Genomic DNA, 22,923 nt, shown 5'->3' with positions numbered 1-22,923 from the left:
CACTGGATTAGGGGGAAAATCTACCAACCTCAAGTGATTACAGATCAATCCCCAAGTGATAAAGAAACCATATGGAAACTTAAGTGATAGAAAGACCATAAAATTAGATGTAGCACACATAAAAACAGCATCACAGAGAAAAACAGTTACAGCCGTTTCATATGAACCAGAAATTTCCACTAAGTCTCACGGACTAGGTGGCAAACTGAATAATGCTGAAGTTGCTCAGCAAACAACTCAGAAGAAAGATTGCTTGTAAACCAAAATAAATGGAGGTCAATTAAGGGGACTGAAAAAGTGATTGTGAGCCCATTTTGAAGACATTTTGCTCTGTTTCCCTAACAGCTTATTCCAGCAAAAGCAAAACTTCTCAATTTCAGGATTTTACTGGGAGGAAAAGTAGAAGGTATGTTTTAATTTTTTTTTCTTTCCAAATTAGCAAAGAATTGATCTTTTCTATCTTGCTAAAATGGATTTTATTATTATGTCAACTCTACAGGCCATTCATTTCTTCTCTGCCTCCCAGTTGCACACAAATCACCAGTTGTCTCTAACTCTGAGGGAAAGCTCTGCTGGAAATACAAAAAGGGATGTCCTGGTGTTCTCCCTCTTTTTTATCATGCGCTTTCCCCAGGGAGACACTGGATGTGATGGGGAAAGTCAAATGAAGTCAGGAGACCTTCTGAGCCAAAACCAGCAACTGAAATGATTTTTTTTCCTTTACACTCCTAACATACAGAGCAAAATAAACCATGTTAGCAGGGGGAACAGACCCTGACCAAAACCCGAATGTGTAGCATCCAATGACCTCAGCTGCCCTTCCAGTTGGCCAGCACAAGACCTCATCATCCCCTCCTGCTGAACTGAAGTGGGGTCTACCTCGACCAGGTGGAAACCCGGGCTCAGGACTAACCTTCAACAGGCTGGCAGTTGCCTTCCCCCACAGTCACCCGCTCCAGGCATCCCCACAGTCCCCACTGCCATTTTCTCCTGACCTTTAGCGACAGACCAACCGCCGGAGGACAGCCTGGAGCTGCCGCCGCCCGCAGCCCTCCCTGGGGTTGTGTCATGCTCACGGGTCGGTTCACAGGACGAAACCGGACAATTTCTCCGCGCACCTCTGCTCCTCGGGGGAGTGCCAGGGGCCGAGGGCTGAACCTGACCTCGGCCCACGCCCGGTATCCAAACGGGCAGTGGGGCTGCCCAGGGCAGGCACCAGTACCGCTCTGCAACGCTGCTGACACGTCCCGCCCCCCCCAACCCCGAGCACCAGCTCCCCCACCTGCCCCGGCGGGGCACCCCGGGCCCATGCCGCCCGCGCCCGCCACACCGCCCCTGCACCTTCTCGGCCCGGGCGGCCGCCGGCGCCGCAAGTTTCTCTACAGCCGCCCGTGTCCCCCCGCGGGGCCGGGGAGGGCAGGGCTGGGCAAGGCGGCGCGAAGACCCCCCCCCCCCCCAGTGCCGGGGCCGCTGCCCCCACTCACCCGAGGTCAGCTGCATCCAGGCACAGATCTTGTAGACAGTGGCTGTGTTGCAGAAGAAGAAGAGGATGAAGCAGACGATGCAGGCGATGATGAGCATCATCGAGAGCCCGATGAAGAAGGAGGCAGCTTTGAAGGCTCCCGAGGGCAGGCTGGAGAAGTCCGTGAAGCTGCCCCGGCAGGTGAGTTCCCGGCTGAAGCCGTTGCCGATGCAGTAGTGGAAGAGCCCGAAGTAGCCCGCCTGCGGGGTGTCCACGCCGTCCCCGATCCAGTAGGGCTGTATGAAGCACACCACGTTGACGATGGCAAAGCAGATGGTGAAGATGGCCCAGAGCACGCCGATGGCCCGCGAGTTCCTCACGTAGTTGGTGTGGTAGATCTTGGCCGCCTCCTGAGCCGGGAGCATCCCCGCTGCTGCCGCTCCTGACGAGCCTGCTCCTGTCGCCGCCGTCCCTGCAGCCGCTCCGGGCATCCTCGCCGAGAAGATCCCCCCTCCCCTTCCTCCTCCTCCTCCTCCTCCTCCTCTCCTCCTCCTCCTTCTCCTCCTCCTCCTCTCCGCTCGCTCCGCTCGACGCGACGCGTTCCGCCGCCGCTGCGTGCGAGAGCCAGCGAGCCCCTCCACCGGGCTTCAGCGGCTCCGCGCCAGCAGCAGCAACCTCAGCGGCAGCGGCGGCAGCACCAACATGGCCCGCCGCCGCCTATCGGGGCTCAGCGCTGCCGGCCGCCGCGCACCGCCCGCCCCGCAGCCCGCCCTCCCGCCGCCACCCGCGGCTCCTCGCCGCGCCGGTCGCCAACGGCCACAACGCCCGCCGCGGGGCCGGGGGCGCCTCGCCTCCCTGCGCAACCGCCACCCGCCGGCGGGGTGGGGGGAAGCCCGGCCGAGGAGCCGTCCCTGAGGAGAGGCGGCGGGGGGCGAGGGGCCGTGCGCGCCCTTTCGCCAGGCGGGAAGGGAGAGCCCCTCGGCGGCTGGGGCGCTGCGGCCGGAGCCTCCCCTCAGCCTCTCCGCTGACGGGCGCCTGGGGCGCCCCTTCCGGCCGGGGCAGCCGAAGGCTGGCTGCTTGAGCAAGTCCCGGCGCTGCTCACGCTGCGTGTCCTGGGAGACATGTTCAGCCAACGGATTTTAAACTTTAAAGCCTGTGCGTGGGTTTCTTTTAAAAGCCTGCGTGCTCCGTTCCTTCAGAGAACATCAGCCTGTCTTCAGCCGAGGGCCATAACCACTGAACCCCCTGTGTCAGCAGCCTCCTGCCCGGGTGCAGGGGGAGCCCACAGGCACTTGTTTCCCGCCTGCATCAGACCTTTGCCAGGGACGGGTCTTAGGTCTGGGGAACGCGGCAATAAGGGGCTGCTCCTCAGGAGGCAGGATGGCAAACCTGGAGAAGAATACTGCCATGAACAGAGAGCAGCAGTGGGGCCATGGTGGCAGCAGCTCTTGGTGTGGGTGGGTGAGATGGCACCAGTGAAGAGCAGCTCCACTCCAGTCAAGTGACTTTGGCCTGACACTCCGTGTGCTGAGCATGTTGGCATGCAGCAGTGATTAGCATATATTAATGAGCAATTAGCATCTGGTAATAACCATTCCTATGCCAGTGACACTTGGATTTGCAGTCCCCGACCTATGCGTTGAGCCTGAGTTAATAACAGCAATCCATGGTACATATCTACAGCGCTCCGAGGGTTGTGGTCTCCTGGGACGCGCTCGCAGCCGGAGCAAAGGGAGGCTGGGGAGAGTGAGAGGCCGTGCTGGCCGCCAGCCGCGGCAGGCTGCTGCTCAGTGCCGGCAGAGGGCCGCACTCAATTAAATATTAGTGCTCATCAGCGCCCGGGAGGAGGGAGACTTGAGTGGAAATTACTCCTGGCGTTCGTTGAAAAATGTTAATTCGCCTCAGATAAAGTTTGATTTCTGCCCTGCAACTGCCAAAAACCAGGCGCGGCCCAATGGAGCGAGCACGCCGGCCCTTCCCAAGTTTGCCGCAGAGGGGCTAGGAAGGGGCAGCGCTGCTGGCAGGTTTTCAGGCTCCCATGCTCCTCACGTCGGGGACAGAGAGCTCTGAAAGCTGTTGCCGAAGGGTAGAAGCGCAAGGGGAGCCACCTCGGTGCCATCACAGTGGTACTGCCGCCATGCAGGAACACTCCCCTCTTGGAGAGCAGCAGGTGGCACAGGTGGCATGGGCTTGTTCATGGGCAGCGTGGACCCCAAATACTCACACTTGTCTTGCTTTCTTGGAAAGGTGGGTCCAAGCGTGCCAGCTACAGCTAAAATTCCTGGAGATTTGGTTCCCAGCGAGTGTTCTTTGTCCAGAGCTGGGGGAGGTGCTTGAGGGTGCCCCACTGCCTCACCTTGTTCCTACTGCAGTTGCTGCACATGACCAGATTGTTCATATGCTGCCTTCAGAGAGGAACTGAACTTGTTGCAGCCTTGAGCAGCTAGAGAAGTGATGGTCTTTCCCTCCAGTGCATGTTCCTGTTTTCTCCAGGCGGAGGGTATCTGGGCCCCAGAGCTCAGCATATGGCACCTGACTCCTGATCTCATGTTGAAGACAATATGAGCCAGACCCAGAAGGCAGTAGGAGACCTGAAGTGAACTAAGACAAACAATTTAGGGGTGGAGGCTGGAGTGAGGGTTGGGCGAGAAATTTCTAGAACTTAAAAAGAAGGGAGGTCTGGGGCAGATGGGATCTGTAGAGATAAAGTGCTTGTGAATGTGGGCACAAGCAAGATGAAACTTGGAGTTGATATGTCAGGAGGAAGAGATTTGGACCTGTGAAGGAGCTACAAGATGAGAAATGAGGTGCTCTGCAGAAAAAGATGGATCGAAGGATCTGGGAAGCCAAAAATATTGAAATGAGAGGAGAAGCCGCAGGAAGAGAGTCAGACTGGGGTAGGGGGAGGAAAGGTGGGATCCTGTTTGGGCAAGAAAAGGAAAGGCTGGGGAAGAAACTTGGTTTCTGTTGACAAGCTGAGTAAAAGAGTGTTGGAAAGCAGACATGATTGCCTGTGTCCAGGCAGTGGCCGGTTTTGTTATCAAATGGTTCCGTATGTCTATTTTATGGGGCACCTGAATCACTCCAGTTGTGTCCCTCTCTAGAGATTTGAATCCTCATCTCACTCTTTGCTATGAGAAATTTCTTCAGAATATCTAAAGACAGGCTCAGGAGGCTTTTTTATGGTTCTTACTAGAATTATTTGTGTGCTTTATAGTCTTAGAAAATACTGTGTCTTTGTGAGATAGAAGGTTGGACAGGACATGTAAAAGGCAGCTGGGACCTCATTTCTCAAAGCAGAGCTCCCATGGATTTTGGTTGCAGCGGTTCTACAAACGAAGCCTCAGAAGGAGCCATACTGAGCTGCTGCTGAGCTATAAAAAGTTCTAAGTATTTTGCCTGGCATCACAGAATAATTCTGTGGCAGAAGCAGGGATAGTCTCCAGTTCTTCAGGATGGCTTTCATCATCTTCACAAAATTGTCCGTTACTTCAAACAACCTGTTGTACCTCCCCTATTTTTCTGCCTGGGAATTAACTGGGTCTCAGCCCTGCAGCTGCCACCTAGTCTCATCTAAAAAAAGTCAGAATCTTAAGCCAGGATTTTCACCAAAAGCTTCTTCAACAGGTGAAACAGGATTCTCATCATCCTGATCTTTCTGGACAGCAGATGCTGTTTCACGCACCTGATAAGGCAGGATCCTGTTTACCAATTAGCTCATCAGCATGCAACACAGAAGAAAGGGGATGTAAATCAAATGACACATGCAGCTCTTTTTTTTTGGCACTCGGGAAGTATTCTACAACCATAGTATTGCTTTTAAAAACATTTTTTGTTTGCACACAGGATTATAAAATAGGGAAGTGTAAAGAAAATTTATAAAGTCTTTGAAACTATACTTTGTTCCCCATTGGCATGGACCATACTATTGATCATTTTATTTAACCACAGATGTGCTCAGTTTTGTATCTGTCACTACACAAAGCACAAAATAAAAGCCTGTTATTTGGTTAATTTTTCTAATCACGGCATTTCTCTTGCAGTGTTGGAGCAGCGGTAGAGGACTGCTTAAAACATTTTATTTGGGGTGCCACGGGGAAGGGCTGCGTGTCGTGCCAGGGAAACCCTTGGATACCATGGGTAAGAACAACAGATGAATGCAGTTGCTGGGAATGCACATCTGGGAATTCATTGATATTCATGGGATGTGAAACTAAGAGAAAGGCAGTGGTGAGGAGGAGTGAATGCATGGTTGGAGAAGAGTTAGAGAGAGAGCACTTACATAGGAAAGAAAGAAGACTATGAGGAGGGAATGGGGTAGTAGGAAGATGTGTTTTAATTAATAAATAGCAGGAAAGGTGTCTGACAGCTTTTGTGGGGCTGGAGCCTGGTAGGGTGACAGTTTGAGAGAACTGTGAAAAACTGTTGAGTTCATGAGAACGTGCCCACCCAAACACATGCAGACTTCAGTGGGACAGAGATGCCCACTTTCAGGCACATGACTGCATTGTACCCATTCCTCTGAGCAGTTTCCCCCATCTGAAACTGCAGCTCTGCCTCAGAGGCTTTTCTTCCATGCTTAACAGAAGGGGAGGAAGTTGCCCAGAGGCTTTCCATACCTGTAGCTGCACATAAGTGTACATGAACTGCTCCACTTCTCTGGGACGTTCCTCAAAGGTTTCTGTGTTACCACTCACTGGCTATCATCTTCAACCAATGCATGTCACCAACCAGTAATTTCAAGCTGAGCCCTCTTAAATAGCTACTGCATATAACCATTATAAACTTTTAACACAACTGATACGGGTATGTCCAGAGAACAAGGTACTTCGAGCCAGCCTAGATCTTGAGGCTGGATGAGGAGGAAGGCAAATCTTGAGGGTGCTCCAGCTTGTGTCCAAGGATACATGGGGCCCCCAGAGCAGAAGCTGAAAAAGCAGAAAGTCTCCACTCTGCTCCTACTTTCCTGCACTTGGTGTGAGCTCAAGCTGGGGCAATGCTACAGGCCAAGCGGGAATTTTTGTGCCATTTCACTGGTGACTGAGATAACCTAAGCATGTTTTGAGCTTCATTACAGCTTAACTGGGTGCCAGCACTGGTAGGTAGCATCTTAAAACACGTCAGTCTGGATCAATTTTTCCCTTGTCCCACATTGTCTGGAGCTGACTGCAGACAGTCACTGGTGTGTTTACCCAGAGCAGCGGAGTGATTCCCTTTAAGCCGGAGACCCAAGCACTAGGAGCCCAGCCAGCTCCGGTGTGCAGACCCGTCGCCATGGCAACCCACAGCCTCACCACTGATGAGCTCTTGCTGTCTATCAAAAAGCATTAACTTTTACATTATGTCTTTTTTATTATAGTTTCTGCACATTTTGGCTTCTTTTCCCTCCAGGGCCTAGCTGCACTGGTGATACGATCCTTCTTGGGGAGTGGGGAATGGCATTTCTTTCTACTTCTGTAGTGTTTGCAACCTTGGGAGAGACACAGCAAAGGGCTGCCCAGAGTAGCTGTTACCCGTGTCAGTGAAACTGCTGTTGCTGTCACTGTTTCAGTCAGAAACAGTCCAATTTAAGCCTACCTTAAAAATTAGAGAGTGGATAACTTAGAAGATTTGCCCCGCTTCTCTTGAACTTAGTCCTGCTTTTGTTGGTGATAGCAGAGGGTAAGTCCTTGAGGGCACCCATAGAGCAGAGCAGAGCAGAGCGGGAAAGCATAGTGTGGTCCTTCTGGAGCCGCTCCCAAGCAGGCTGCAGGACTAGATATCCCAAAGACCTGGGGAATGGGGTGCAATCATCAGGAAAAAAGACAGATATCTCAAACTCCACCCTTGTCTGCAAATGTCTGCAAATGACAGACGTCATTCAGTAGACAGAGTAGGGGCTGGCAAGGAACAGTGGCTGTAGTGAGGGGGAAAAGATGTGAGGAAGGTGAGAAATATCTGGGTTGCATGTGGAAGCAAAGACTGAAAAGAAGAAAACATCCCACCAGTTTTTAAAAGAAAGAAAAATGTGGAAAAGGCACTAAGTAGCAAGGTTCCCGGTGACAGCAAAAGATTGGACATCATAGCCCAGGATTCATTCACCTCTGAAAAAATGGCATGGATGATGGCTGTTGAAGGGGAAAGCAGGTGGGAGTTCAGACAAACGTGGTGAAGTAAGTACTGGGAAATTGGAAATATAGTGATTGAGATCCACGGCAAAGAAGAAGAGATCTTGTTGCACTCTTGACATACAGCTCAGCTAAGATCTGCTCCAGCTTCTTTCCCTCAGCCTATGTAACTTGGAGGAGTTGCAAAATGGTTCTAAAACACAGGCCAAAGCAAACCATTTTATGGGCCACTTGGGATTTAAGCTTTCCAGTCCCTTCTCACCAAGAAAAGCTTGCTCTTGGGACCTGCTAAGCTGTATTACAATGTCAAGGGCATTTTGCACAGCCCAGTGCAGTGTCTTGCTATCCAGGGCATCTCTGAGCAAGTCGTCTCACTCCCAACAGCAACCACACAGAGCAGTGCTCTGCCTCACTAGCAGAGCCTGCTTGTCAGTGCTGCTAATTAACCCAGACAGAGCGCTCAGGTGGCTTGCTGCGTTGTGCCGTTCAGACACACCATCAGAGACGCCACCTGAAATGATGGAAATTTCACCTCTCTTGCTGTGGCAGCTGTTTGCCAGAGGGTCAGTAGATTCAATACAAAAGGCACTGTGAAGTACCATGCTGCAGGCTATATACTGTACATCTTCAAGGATAGCTGTACAGTTAAGGCTGGTGTCTAGACATGTTTTTCATATAATAAAAGTTTAGTTAAGATATTCCTAGTCTGGAATTCACATGGAGAAATGTTATATTTCTATAGATCAGCCTAGTTTAAGATAATTACATAAACACTTCTGCCAACAAGATCCATTTTAGGCTTTCTTTCCAGACCCCTAAGCATCATGTAGGTGCCTGCAAACTTTAATACCATCAACATTCAGCCATTTGAATAAGGACTGTATGATGCTAAACATAACGTTAATGAGGCTCTTAAAATTGTTCCTGCCAGCGCTGAAGTCCCTTCTCTGCCTATAACAAGGCAGTATTACAGCAGTCAGGATGTGACTTATGACATTTTCAGGTAATTTTTTTTCACAGTAGAGAATACATAAAAATATTTTACCTCACACTGGATAAAAAAATGATGCTTTAATTAGATTAACATTATAACCAATTAGATATGTTACGTTTATTTTCAAATATTTCTTCCTGAGAGGTGAAACAACAGACCAGTGAGGATGTAGCAAAAGAAGGACCTTCTGATCTCCACTAAGTCAGAAGCTGGACAGTGACAAGCCAATTAGGATGCTGCATAGAGTTTCTGCTTGTTTCTAATTTTAGAACTATACTATGGGGAGGTAAAAGTAGGTGATATTAACTCCTGTGGCATTGATCCACTAGAATCATAGCCCTCCTGCAATCTAATATATTTTCAGGAAAAGCAGGAAAATTACCATTCCCCCAGTGCAGGTATATTTGGGACTATGCAGACCTCTCTAACACGCAGGGCCTGATCAATACTTGGATAGAGGAATCTGCAAGGAAAGCTTGTGAGCTGCAGTGAGTGATTTTGATGCTGCACAAGATGATATTCCAGCATAAAGTGAGCATTCACCCAGGCATTACACAACACAGCTCAACTAAGTCTGCTGTGTTTCCAGGAGGATTTATGGTAAAATGTTTAAAGATGCCTAAGTGACCTGCCAGTAAATCAGTATCTTGACCTGCAGCAAAGTGGTGAAGGAGATTAAATGGAGAAAGTATGAAATTTCTCTCTTTTGGAGTATCTCTGTGGCATACTGCAGTGCCATTCAGGGATATCACAGCTACCGCTAGCAGTGCGGTCACATTAGCCAGATGCTAATGTGATTAATTAGCCCTGATGACAAGCAGGTTATACTAACCTGGGCACAGCATCATGCTTATGTACTTAACCGCTTAAGTCTCCAGAGTGCTTGCAGCTCACTTAGGTTAATATAATCTAGTGGTTTAATAAGCATATAACCTGTTTCATTGTTCGAGCCATTAATAACAATATTGACTAACACCAAACCCAAGTCTTGTGGAACAGCTAAAGATACACACATTCAATATATCAGTGAGCTACAAGTAGCTACTCTTTTAATGTGTTCCTTGCCACCTACCTGTGCATTCATCTTCCAGGAGCGTCACATAACAACCTTTCCTCATCTGGCTATGAAGATATTACATAAGAGGGCACTAAAAGCCTTAGAAGATGTAAAACGTCTGTATCTTTGTCTTTATCTGCAAGGTGAGTTTTCCTGTAACAGAACAAATTAAATTTGACAAGATTGTTCCTGGAAAAATCCATTTTAGGTGCTATTCCTTCCTGGTTTATCTCGCATGTATTCGTAAAAAAATTGTTTATTTCCATATTCTAGGAATTAAAGCTTGGCAGACCAATCTATCGCTCCATCAGTTCTATTCTCTATGTTCATATTCCTCCCTCATCCTTTTCTAAACACAGGTACTGTATTTGTCCTGTTATAATCTAATATTCTAAAACTTCTTTTTTGGCGTACCATGGTATTGACTCAGCCTCTTGCCTGTAAGATTTGCCATTCCCCTCAGTTATTTCCATGGGCTCTCCTAATCAGCTGACCCATTCATGTAGTTCTTAACCTATTCCTAATTCCTATTGTTTTTCCCATTCCTATTCCATACCTGCAATTTCACCTCTTGATAATAACGTTAATGGTGTTAACCATATGATCAAATTTAACATCCATGATGAAGCAAAAAAATAGCCACTATCTGTCAGCCCTTGTGTCATCTGTTAGAAGTTTTCCCTTTCCACTGATCAGTAAAAAAACACTTTCTGTAGTCTCTTGCTCTTTCTCCTGATGCTAACTTCTGGAATGTCTCTTTGTTTTTAGCCCCAGGCTGTGATTTGAATAAATGTTTACTTCACATGTACAGCCGAAATTATCTTTGGCCCCAAAATGTCTCTAAACTAATTTTTCATCTTAATGGTTGTACCGAGGTAAACAGCTGTTGAGTGGAGCCAACACTTTAATAGCTCTGAAAAAAGTAGCAAGACTTTCACAGTGGGAAACTGGCAATAATACACACTCTTTGCATAAAATAAGTGTGCGTACTTACTTTGATGATGGGAGAAATAGATGCAGATGGCCACTAAAATGAAGAGGCTAATGAAACCAATGAGCGGTAAACAATAGGAGTTTACACGGTATCTGTTTTATCCAACATACTTCTCACCAGTTAAATGGCAATAGGAGGGAAGGGCGATAGCATTCTGGTTTCACTGAAGAACATGATTCTGCATTTTGTAGTATCTTGTCCAAAATATTCTCAGTGACTTGGATAGGCTCATTACAATGTGTACTGAAAACCTTTTGAAAGACAATGAAAATAATCAGACCCAACATTTAAGTACGTTGGAACAATATTTAGTCACATACCCAGTGGGTCCTTGTTAGATACAATTTTAATTAATAGCATCATTATCTGAAGGAGGCAATAAACACCATGCTAATGAAACTTACAGTAGAGGCTAACTAGTTATAATCATCACTAACAGTAGAAAAAATTAAGGGGAATTTATGTGAATGAAAATGTCAGAAGATATCATCTGGGGAAAACCGTGAGTTACTATATCTGGGAAAAATAAGAGTCTCCATAAAAGAGAAGAAAACTGTGGAGAGCCATGTGTTGGAAGAGAGGCACTTATTTATAGTGAATAGAGTTGTGAGAATAATTGATTTTTCTGTTTGGTGGCCAAACTGAAAATAAATTAGGGAAAACTAATACCCAGTCAGATACATTACTTGCTTTTCACATATTTTTACCATTTATTAACACTAAACATAGATCAATTTTAGAATGAGGCAGTATTAGATAACAAAACCAAGACCATTTCATTTTGAAAATATTGAAACAGAGCACTTCTGGTTTGCTTTTTTTTCCCCCTGGTGCTATTACTCAAAATGAATTTCTCAACATGTGAATTGATTTTTGATTCATAATGTGTCTTTTTGAGAACAGAATATAATAGACTCATTTGCACAACATGGGTTGTAACAATTCACCCAGAACGCCCTACCTCCACGCCAAAAATTTATGGTTGGTCTCTAGGACACGTATTTAAGGAAAACTTCTCACAGTTTAGGAGCTCTCCTTGTGAAACTACAAATCCCATTTGGTCTTGTGAAGGTCCTGTACAAGTCACCATGGGTTGGAGCCCCAACCTGGCAGTGCTGGCTTGGTCTTTGCCAGGCATCAAAAATCTTCACACATCTACCAAGGGTGGAGAAGATGGGACAAAGGAGTCAAGGGCCACATCAGCATCATGCAGCTCTGCAGAGCTCTGCAGAAGTCCCACACACTAAAAAACGTGGAGGTTTTTAGTGCAGGGTCAAGCAGGATGTCTCTCTGCAGAAGCCTGTGGTGGGCAGAGCCCAGAGTTGGCCCTTGCTCTCAGCCCACAGCACCTCTGTCCCTGTCGCCACCATGGGAGATGCCCTGGCTAAGGAGATGCTGGGGAGATCCAGCAGAGACCTTCAGGTTTTGGCTGTTTCAAATGTTGCAACTCATAAATGAAAACAATTTGGAGTAAAAAATAATGTGTTTTTCTTTGCAGTGTTCCTTGCTGTGCCTGGCCTGGGGGGTCCCAGAGCTAAGGTCAGTCACTTGTCAGAAGCTAAATGTGGGTTGTGAAATCTAGATGCTACACTGGAACATGAGGTCTGTTTTGCAACTTTACTTGTCCAGAAAAATGCCTAGGGACAGCCTGTGAGAAGACCCCAAACAAGATTTAGAAGATCATATAATGGTAATTACTTGCCTAGCTTCAGCTTCCAGGTATTAGATTTTGTTGTACCTTTGTCTGATAGATGACATAACTGTAATGTATCAGATGCCATCTTCTTCACACATATATAACTAAAGACCTTGATGAAGTTACTTCTTACTCTTTTGAAAAGCCAAGCTGCCAAAGATCCTTAATCATGTAACACGCACTTGGTGGATTTTGGATTACTTGCTCGTCTCATCCTAAACCTTTGCCAATTTATCAGTAATGGTTTGAATTTTGAGATGGAAGAAACATCAGGCTGGCCCACAGCATCATTAACTAGGAAATACAGAATGAACAACAGAAAAAGTGAAGCATCTGGCCCGGGAGCACTCGGCTGTTTGGTACACAGTTGATGCTCCCAGACCTGCTCAGGCCAAGGACTCCCTTGCCACGAGGCTAAACCGCTCTTGTTTCCAGGTCCAGCCCTGCAAGCCGCAGTGTTACCATCAGCACTTTCACTCAGCTGATTGATCCATAGTGACCTACAGATATTTTCAGTCCTGTGTATCCTAATGCAATGTCCCAGTCTTCAGGGGCAGAACTGCAATCTGTGCTTACAGATACGTTAACCCCTGTCTGACTCTGTTAAAACAAGGCATGTAAACCACCATCACTGTCAGAGGCAGTGAGAATCTTGTCACTGGCTGCAGTAGCATTCTTTCTTTGGGATTTTGGTTTTTGGGTTTTTTTCTTGGTTTTTTTTTTTTTCTTTTCCTCTGCAATATATGTGTTCAGTTTATAGAGCAGTCCAGAATTACTTTGTCTAAGTTCTCACCATGATTTACCACTTTGCCAGTGTGGGAGTTTTTGCAAACTTTATTAGCCAGTTCAAGTACTGAGCCAGGCACTCATCACTGCCCAGCTTTTCAGTGACACTTTCTTCCATTAGGCATTCTCTTTAAGAAATACCCCATAAAACCTATCTGTTACTTTTTAATCCACTTAGAACTTGCAATATTGATATTGGATAGTGTTAATTTTTAAATCACAGTGTCACACAATAGGAGGTTAAATGCTGTATGGAATTCTTACTCTGACACACTAATCTGACAAAAACCCATTTCCCATTCTTTTGCTAGGAATCACTGTAACACTGACTGACCCACAATTTTCTGGACATCCATTTAGAATGATTAAAAATTGCCACATCAGTTTTGAACTGCATTTCCATTTTTCCAGGATCTATAAAGAAAAATTAACATTAGTGGTTTGCAGAGTTTGCTGCTTTAAGTACGTGCTCAGTAATCTCAAGAATGTCAGGAAAGCTTTGCAAGAAGTATAATTAAATCCCAACTCTTCTATAAGGCAGACAGACTTGGAATTGAAGACCTCACTACAAATCACTTCCAATTATTTGTAGATGGCCTCTTTTGTACAGAGCACACTTGGATTTTTGCCTCCTTCAGTCAGCTCCCAGGGATGCCAGATGCATGACAAGGAATAAGGAACTGTGAAGTGCCACAATATGATCTTCTCCTGCCCCTACCACATTCTCTATCTGTGTTCCAGGTTGCACTCTGCATCCACCACTTGCTCCACCAGTAAGGTCAATATTGATGGCAGGATTGATTTTTGTGCCCAAAGGTAATGAAAGTGAAAATTTTGAAATCACAGAACAATTCAGTTCATAAATGCTGATAGGTCCCCATTGAACCGCCTCGTTTGGGCAACACGAAACAAGAAAGACAGTAAACATGAAATAAAAACATCTAAATGGATCAGTATCAAAGTAAGGAAGTATATGTGAGAAAGGTTCAATCTCAGCCTTGAATTTTAAAGGTTTTTTCTCTCAAATGTAATTGAAATTGATGCAATCTTTTAACACATTTCAGTATAATTGCATTTCTGCTGAAAACTGGTCATAATTTTTTACTCTTTTCCCGTCCATTCTGCAAAACTATAAAAACACTGTTGTTGTTAAAAGGGGGAGACATGACAGTGTCTAGGGCCCCACTGTTCTCTGCAGGAGTTTGAATGCCACCATTTGCCCACTTCTGCAGGACTTCCAAAACATTGTTTGCCAAGTGGTAAGTTACAAATCCTTTGCAAACTGCATCAGCTACATAAAATATTGAATAAGGTATGCCTTCCTTTCTCGTGAGACATTTATGAATAAATTATTTTGCTTAAAGTGGATGAAGATGTTTATCTAACACATCCTGGCACCTCTGAGTTGGTTGAAAGGGCAGCAGTGCTGGGCACTGCCATGCTTTCAGCTTTTGGGGCTGGTGAGCTGCACTGGCAGCAGTGGTTTGCCCTCTGGAGCTGCCAGCCAGAGACAGCCATTGCTGCAGGCAGTCTGTCAGACCTGCTGCAAAGATTCAGCCACCTTCATAAGCAGCTACAAATGTTTTATTGCCCCAGGTAACTCCTTGTCCCTTCTGTCTGACAAACGTGATCCAGGTGACAGCTTTGCTTGCAGTTTCTGGCCCCTCTGCTGTGTTCAGTGGTGTGCATTGCAGGGGAGCCACAGTCTGCTCTTCTGGGATTTTTGGGTTGGTACCTTTGTGTGCATTCTTGCTTTTCCTTTTTCTGTGATATTTTTACTCTTTTCCAGAGCTACTCTTTTTTCCTTCGTATCCTTTTCCTGGTACCAACTTCCTCCCAACCATCTGGATGCTCAGCAAAATCCTTTCCTCAGGAGTGGGTGTCCTCACCTTGGGCCACAGTTGGTCTCTGCAAACACCTCCGTGACTTCCCACCCTGAGTCACAGCAGCACATCCTGTGCTGCCTTCTTGGCAGCCAGTGACAGTGGCACCATCCTGGGAAAGAGCAGTTGGGAAGCTGGGGGGGGGGGGGGGGGGGTGGGGCAAGACAGGGAGTCTGCAGGCTTCTTATAATAAGCAGAACCTGACCTATCTGTTAAGGAGAAGGAGCAAGCTGTGCCTCTGAACATGCCTAACTGTTCAGTAGTTACACAGTTTTCTTTGTCACCTGGAGAACCATCCAATTCCCTTCTTGCTCTCAGGCATTTCTCTGCCGGCTCTTGAGTTGCCACATGCTGGGGAACCCTTACTTCTTGCTGCCTGTGCAGCCTGAATGACGCACGCTCTGAGGTGGTTTTCTCAGCGCTGCAGCAGAACAGCCACCCTGCTCTGAGCAGAGCCATGCACAGATCCCCAGCCTTCTCCAGCTTGCAGACCCATAAACATTGCCCAGGGAAGGTACACAGCTGGTGTAGCACATTTTGATAGTCCAACAATAGACTCGGGTGCCTTAGAAACAGTCCCTGGTCTGGTGGTTACCAGCAGATGACACTCCAGCCTCTGGGCTGTGATTTACCTTCCAGGAAAAAGCATAAATTGTGACCTTTCGCTGCTGGCTCCCAGTCTTTACCATGCTAAACATCCCACCTATGCCTCCTAAGACACAGCTGCTGCCATGTCAAATGTGGGTCATTTGCGTTACCCAGAAGCCCAAATGTGGGGGGCTCGTGCTTGCGGAACTCAGGTGGTGCCAGGACACAGCAGCTCATGTGCTGTCAGCTTCAAGACCACGACACAGATACACGGGGCAGAAAAAGGACTGGAAAAGTAAGGTTTTTACCAGGTTTAACGCTGCCCACAGAAGTTGTGTTGAGGGGCACACAGTTCTGCTGAGCTGGCTTTCTGTATAAATGAACCCCTGAATTGCAAGAAAAATGTAGCTGAACAAAAAGTTTTCTCCCCATCCTTGTTTGGGATATTTTTGTTACTGTCCAGAGCAGAGCAGGGAAGTTCACATAGAAATCTGCCTGCAGAGAGGTTTCCTTAGTCTGCCAACTGCCTCCTTGCTCTCTCACACGGACAGTGTATGATAGGATTTGGCCCTCACTCACAGGTTTAAGTGCTTCCTACAAGAAGACAGTGTCTAGATCCTGTTTTCTCAGGGTGAAATATGTTCCTGCTCCCTGAATAATGAGATGTTTAAATATTTCATCTTGCGTAAGGTGAGTGACCCTCCTCTTGTTACTTCTTTCTTGTTTTTTCTACAGTATGACTGTTGAAACAAAGTTGTCTCAGTTTTTTATTTTATTTTTGATACGTAACTATGCCAAAGCATGGGAATACCTAAAAAAATCCCTTCTCTCTAAGAATGAGAAAGAAAATACCTGCTGCAATTGTTCAAAGATGCATTTAGACAAATGACCAAAAAAATGACTCTCATGAAAGCAAACCATCATCATATTTGCTAGTCAGAAATTAATTTAAGACTATAGCAAATGTAGACTGAGAGCAGTTTTTTTGTGGGGTTTTTTGTTTGGTTTTTTTTTTTATTGATGCATTTCTTTCTGATTGGAAAGAAGAACACTGCCAAAATGGCTGTGGATGTCAGACTAGGTACCACTCAGGTACAGCTCCAGCGTGTTCACAGTGACGCCCCTGAAATTTGAAATGTTTGATCAGACTCAGCAGTAAATTTTAAAGGATTCATAGATACAAAAGCAGAGAGCAGCTCCCGGGCAGAAGACCAGTTCATTCTCTGCAGCCTTCCTAAATGTGCATCTGCAGCCTTCCTAAATGTGCATCACTGGCTTGATTTCCCCTGCTTTTCCAGAGCCCTCAGTCATGGGAAGTTGTCGTGACTCTGTCTAGGTGCCTCCCTTTGTCTGTGAGGGTGCAGGTGAGCCCTGAGGTGAGCATGGGGTACTTTTCTCCTCACCGAGGGTAGATATTCCTCTGAGAGCAGGGTGAGGAGCTGCCATTGCTACCACTAGTAGAGCAACCTGTTCCTTGATGCAGGACTCACACATTCATTCCTTCTGCCTGCTTGTCACAATCTCAGCATGACATTGTATCACTGAACAGGCTAATAGTTGTTTAGTATAATAATTGCAGTCTCTTAAATACTGTTGGAAGTATCCAGCAGATACATTTTTACAGGCCCGACCAGTCTCTAGATATTTCATCTTTCTGCACAGCAAATCTACACAAAAGAGTTAGCATTTTAATTTTGCATTTTGAACAGGACCAATTTTTTGGAGTGGTTTCAATCATCACAGCTCTAAACCATTTGAGCATTTGACTCCTTACCTGTTCTTGTCATAAATAACAATTAAAAGAGTGGCATCTCCCTCCCATAGTTGCCATAAAACTCCATATCTGTCCTACCAAATAAGAAATAGAAGCAGGGTTTTTTTAAACATATGCAAAATATCATCCCAAGGTAAAAATGAATAAAAAACCCTGAGGCCACTAAAATACGAAAGATGAAGAGTAATGTCACTGCATCAGATTTGTAAGACTAGCAGCATTAACTGCATTATGCCAACAAAAGAAACAGTAATTCTCCACAAAGCCATTTTCCTGAGGTCATTTGCAGAGATCAGATTTACAGGGAACACAGTCTTTGAAAGTCCCACTCGGAGAAGTATACGTTGTACTACTGTGGTGATTAGATGTTCTTGAAACAGGCAAAGTGTGAAGTCTATATAACAATTTCTCATGGGACTTCAACCAACTTTTAGCATAAATATGGAAAAAAAAACCCATTACAATTGGATCTTTATTTTCAAAGAAATATTATTAATATACTATTAACACAGTATTACTCAATTTCTATATGTTAATTTATTACTACACAACATTACATTTTATGAATGAAAGTTACAAATACTTTATCTATGAATGATGGAAAACATCTCTATATACATGATTCTGGGATGCACATGCAGAAGAAAATCAAGTGAGAGTATCTGGCAGTGGTGCAGCTGGTCTGTGTAATACTGGCGCCCCAGTTAATGAAGATATGGTTCACAGAAAGATTGGAACAGCAGTGAAAGGAGAAGATACACTTTAACCTGAAAGACCCTGCATCCCAAATCTGTCTGTTTAACAAAGATGAGACTACAAGAAGAGTCAACCAACCCACGTATATGTTCAGAACAGAAGCGTGGTGATAAATGTCTTTAAACGCTGGACAAAAGCAGATGATTCATTGGCTAGAGACTGAATTCAGATAAATTCCACCTGGATATAGGTTCTTAAAAGCAGTGGCAGAATTTGAGAGTTGTGATTCCCGCATGCCAAGAACCATGCAGGTAGTAAAGACAGCTCCTTTAGATAAATATCCTCTGAAATGCAGCTTGTTCAAGGAGGTCATCTGGCCTGGACTGTGCAGCTCAGGCAACTCTCACCCTGTATTGTAATGGAGAAGAGACTGGCTTGGAGTTCACATACTCTTGTCCAAAGAATGCAGCTGCCTTCCAACACAATTCAGTTTTTAATGCACACTTCTGTGGAGCTGAGCATTTGAAATGGTTGTTATCTTAAATAACCTTCAGCACCATGGAGTCACAGTTCTCACTCATTCCTCACTGGTAATGTCCTGCCAGCAGCAGTTCGTTCCTTGCTGCAAGACCCCAGACCCAAACTTCTCCAGGAAAACACATCCCATTTTGTGGATTTCCAGACCTACTCGCTTCCAGCAGGTGCCTGCAAGCTGTGCTCTCCCTGAATTCATCACCTCTGAGGCAACACGTGCTACAGCTTTGCTGGATTCACCCCAAGTTCAGAAGCTCAGCAAGTTCATTTAAGAAACAAGCTATGTGGAAAAGCGAAGGTTAAATCCCTGACTACCAATCAAGTTCTGGAAGGGAAACAACACACAACAAAAGCATCTTCCAGTGTACTTGTCATTGTGAGATTTCTCTGGGGCACAGAAGCTGAGGAAACAAATCAGCAGAGCTCAGCGTTATCTTACGGAATCAGCATCTCTCTTTCCTTTCTGTCCCCATGTGACAGTGACAGTTGTTGGGTTGCCTCTTGAGTGCAAATGAAGTATCAAATAATTTCCCAGGGACTTCAGTTCCCCTTCCTCCTTATCTTCTAATTTAGAGGAACTTAACCGTGTCACAGCTTTGATTAGCTCTTCTCTGTAAGAACGCAAACGTTGTCAGGCTTGTCTGGGACCAGGATGTGCTCTCTCTGCAGAGTCTCTATGCAACATTGATTTCTTATCTGTGCGTTACCCTCCCAGGAAGTTGGATGTGCAGTGGATATCTTTTTCCTCATTTTAAAAAATCTTATAAATCACAGCCAATAAACAAGTATTAATTGTGCAGTGCCCTGGATAGGCTGACAGTATGCGAAGCCTCACTGGCTTTTTGGCAAAAATAGCACCTGACATATTCATTGTAGAGATAAACAATTTGCCATTCAGAATGCCTTCTCCACACCACTTTGCCCTTCTTAGATACTGTTCACAATTTTTAGGAGATTGTACCACCATGAGCAGTCCCTGCACCAACTGCCCAGAAAATTCATTGCTGTAGACTTTTATTTGGAAGAAAAGTCATGAATACTTTTGGTGACTTCCATACCTGAGCAGAGGTGCATTCAACTTGTAAGAATAAGTGCTTTTCCTATCCAATATGTTTGTTAATGTTCACAGTCAAGAATCTGACAGTGAATGTGTTTGCTGGAACTCCGTCCACAGAAGCAGCAGTGAGTGTGAGTAGCTATGTTACACTCTAGATCTAAGTTTGAACACTAGTCATAGGTGAAACTCCAGCTTATTTCTGTTTAATGTAAATCTGTACAATTTTTAAAAAGAAGAAAAAACCCCTGACATTCTCATCCTAAGCAATTATTTAGTGCTTCACTGGCTTTAAAGTTGGAGTAGCCATGAGTCAGTTTTAAGGGCCCTGATTCATATACTCAACGATTTTACATCAAAACAATCAAAAGACACATTTTTTAAAAAAAGAACTCAATCTTGGCAGCACTTCATCTTCTTTACACCTTGAAGGTTGTATAAAATTGTCATTAAGTCAGTCTTGGTAGGAGAAATCTTTGGTAACATACAGGCACAAGGTGGGGGGTTGTGTTATCCCCCTCTTCTGGCAGCATTTAGAGCATGGCTAAGAAACACCAATCCTCACAATTTTTTTGATTCCTCTGATTTAAGTAACTGTGGCTATGGGCATCAATGGTGCTGGCTCTCATTTCAGGTAGCTTTTAGGCTACTCTGAGTTGTGATAGGAGATGATGCTAATACCTCTGGAGGTAACCTTATCTAACATCTGCTTACAGTTGTGCTGTCACTGCTCTCTTGAGTAGCTAAGAACTGGGGCCAAGTCCTCATTCTACAGAACAAAGGTAAAGTCAGAAGCAGAGCAAATAATGAGGAATAATGTAATCTGCTTCCAGAGGACATGGATCATTAGCTTGATTAGACCGGCAGATGGTAAAGGAAATTCAGTGTAGAATTCTGTAAAATAATTAGTCTAAGATTGAGGAAGCAGCCCAAGAAATAGGTGCTAAGTGGAACAATCAAGTAAGACCAGGAGCTTGTATGAAAACAATAATCTTAATTTTCATGAAAACTAATGCCTTGGAAAGAAAATTACACCTAATATATTGATTAAAAAAACCGAAACCCAAAGAAACTACAAAAAGGTGATGCTTTTTTCTGTACAAGACACTTGTCAAGCACCGTTTCAAATCCTGAGCACTACAACATCAGTCCCTTAACACATCAATAGGTTATTATTACCTTAGAGCGGGTACAGGCGATGTCAACAAATATTGCACTAGCTCTGCAAAATGGGCTATAAAGAAAAGTTAAAGGAGCTGTGTTTATTTTTATTAGATAGTCTTCAAGGGGACACAGTGGAAGTTTTTTTTTCCAAGTTGAGAACTAGATCAATAAAGTAGTGTTTTAAAACCAGTATGGGATGAAGACTATTTTTCCAGCAGGAATGAAACAGGGAATGCATTATTATAAAAGGATAATGTACAAAATGAGTTATAGAAGATGCTTGTTGGTATCTGAATTATAACATTATCCCAACAAAGTAGAACTAGTTGTCTGGTCTTGTGAATAATAAATAGTTCATGAAAAAACAACTAAGACTGGCCTTTTTTTCTTCTCAAAATATGCAAAGGCTACCTGATAATTAAGTACTTAGATAACTGATATTGCACTACTTACCCTGATGAATCTGAACTCCCTAAGTTTGGAGCAGACCCCAGGGATCAGAGTTACTGGGAGCCAGTTCCTGATTTGCCCAGAGTGATTGACCTGGTAACACTGAATGTGAAACAGATCGACATCTCTGGCTGTTGACTCAGCTTTGCAAAGTGTTCTGAGGTAACTAAATGAGAGAAACCAACAGAATGTGATAGTTAATTACTGTTTTGTGCTGGGTCTCTTACTAGTGAAAGAGAGCGCTACCTAATTTCTCTGTTCAATCCTTGAACATGCCCACGTATTTTTTAATAGGTGCTTGTTTCTGCCAATAATAAAGGAAAACATTCACATGTTATATTCTCACTACTGACACCATCTTTATTTAATATCATCTCCAAGTGGCTAAATCACACAAGAAGTTCGTAGCTGATGACATTTTCCCAGTCTGCAGAGTAACACTTGTGACCTACTCTCTAACAAGGAAAAACAACACTTTTCTCTTTCACAGCTTTCTCTTATTTTACCACCAGTTGACACAGAGCTGACACGTGATGCACTTACACCAAGCACAGCAGCACTGTGAGGGGTTATACCAGCACATCCCCAGGTGCTGCTGTGGCACAAGGACCTTTTGTATCGGGCTTTTAAAATTTGAGTTCTGGAGCTTCAGATCTCCTGGAGCTTTGGATCTCCTGCCTCTTCTGCATCGCTGGAGACTGGATGCATTGATGAGCAATGACCTAAAGATCATTTCACTGGCAAGTTCTCAGCCCAAATCCTAGCTAGAGCTGAATACAGCATGTGGAAGTATAGTCAGGAGTGCAAGGGCTGTATGAGACCAACAGCCACTGAAGCTTTGGGGCCAAAGTTAACAGAACTAGAAGCAATGCTCGGTGGGACCTGGTCTAGAGCTGCTCCTGCATGGTTTAAACAGTGTCAGGAAGAGAATGAGACAGCAAAAACAAATATATGGGGTGTACCTTGCACTCATGTGATGCTCAGTAGGTGTATAAAAAAATGTGTCTCGTGTGCTGGAAGGCTAGAATAATGCTGCGTTGGTGGAAATCTAGGAGAAGGATGTGCTTAATAAAGCAGGGCCTTTACAGCTTCACAGCAGTGACCCGAAGCATCCCAGAGCATGAATTCATGCCAGGCAGAGGTAGAGAAGAGGACTGCAACTGAAGGCAGCCGTGAGCAAGGGATGGTGAAAAGGGAAAGTTTCCTGTAAATTGCTCTTTGCTGATCATGGTCTTGCTTTCATTTTGCAAATCTGGGATCCTGCTAAGGTGGTTGGATGCTTTGTGGTGCCACTCAGGCAAGATACTTTTCAAAATACTCTTAGTGGAGACAAGAGCTGGACAATGTTGTACAGGGCACAGCTGGGTTTTGGATCCTGAGGGCTGCTTCTGCTCCAGCTTTCCCTTGATTAAAAAATACCATGATGTAATTTGTTCAAGAGGACACAGATTGACAGGTATGGGATTTAATTAAACTAACTTTAAGCCAGTTTTGAATTCCTAGTTCATGCTTCCCTGGCACAAAGGCATAAATTCAGGAAGGGACTCTGCCCCACCAACTGTGGACTTACTCAACACAGTAATATTTCAGGAGAGTTCCTTCCCTTCCCCTTTTCTTTGTATTTATTTATCACAATGTTCTTGAAAGCTAGATTGTTCCATAGGGAGCATGGAGCCAAAGTGAG

The 22,923-nt window shown here is 45.0% G+C and overlaps 1 protein-coding gene across 1 annotated transcript in view; it reads right to left on the bottom strand.

The window, feature by feature from the left end:
* Positions 1 to 1,953, bottom strand: part of LHFPL3 (LHFPL tetraspan subfamily member 3) — a gene marked incomplete at both ends in the record, with an annotated part of 177,238 nt that extends 175,285 nt beyond the window's left edge. The window contains one exon of the mRNA XM_084279408.1: positions 1,485 to 1,953. Coding sequence (XP_084135534.1) covers positions 1,485 to 1,953 — 469 coding nt within the window. The remainder of the gene's footprint in view (positions 1 to 1,484) is intronic.
* Between the last annotated feature and the right edge of the window lie 20,970 nt (positions 1,954 to 22,923).

The sequence above is a fragment of the Gallinula chloropus genome, assembly GCF_964237585.1.
Source record: "Gallinula chloropus genome assembly, chromosome: 1".
NCBI lineage: Eukaryota > Metazoa > Chordata > Aves > Gruiformes > Rallidae > Gallinula > Gallinula chloropus.
Note: the sequence above shows the minus strand (reverse complement) of the source record. Positions and strands in the feature narration are given on the sequence as shown.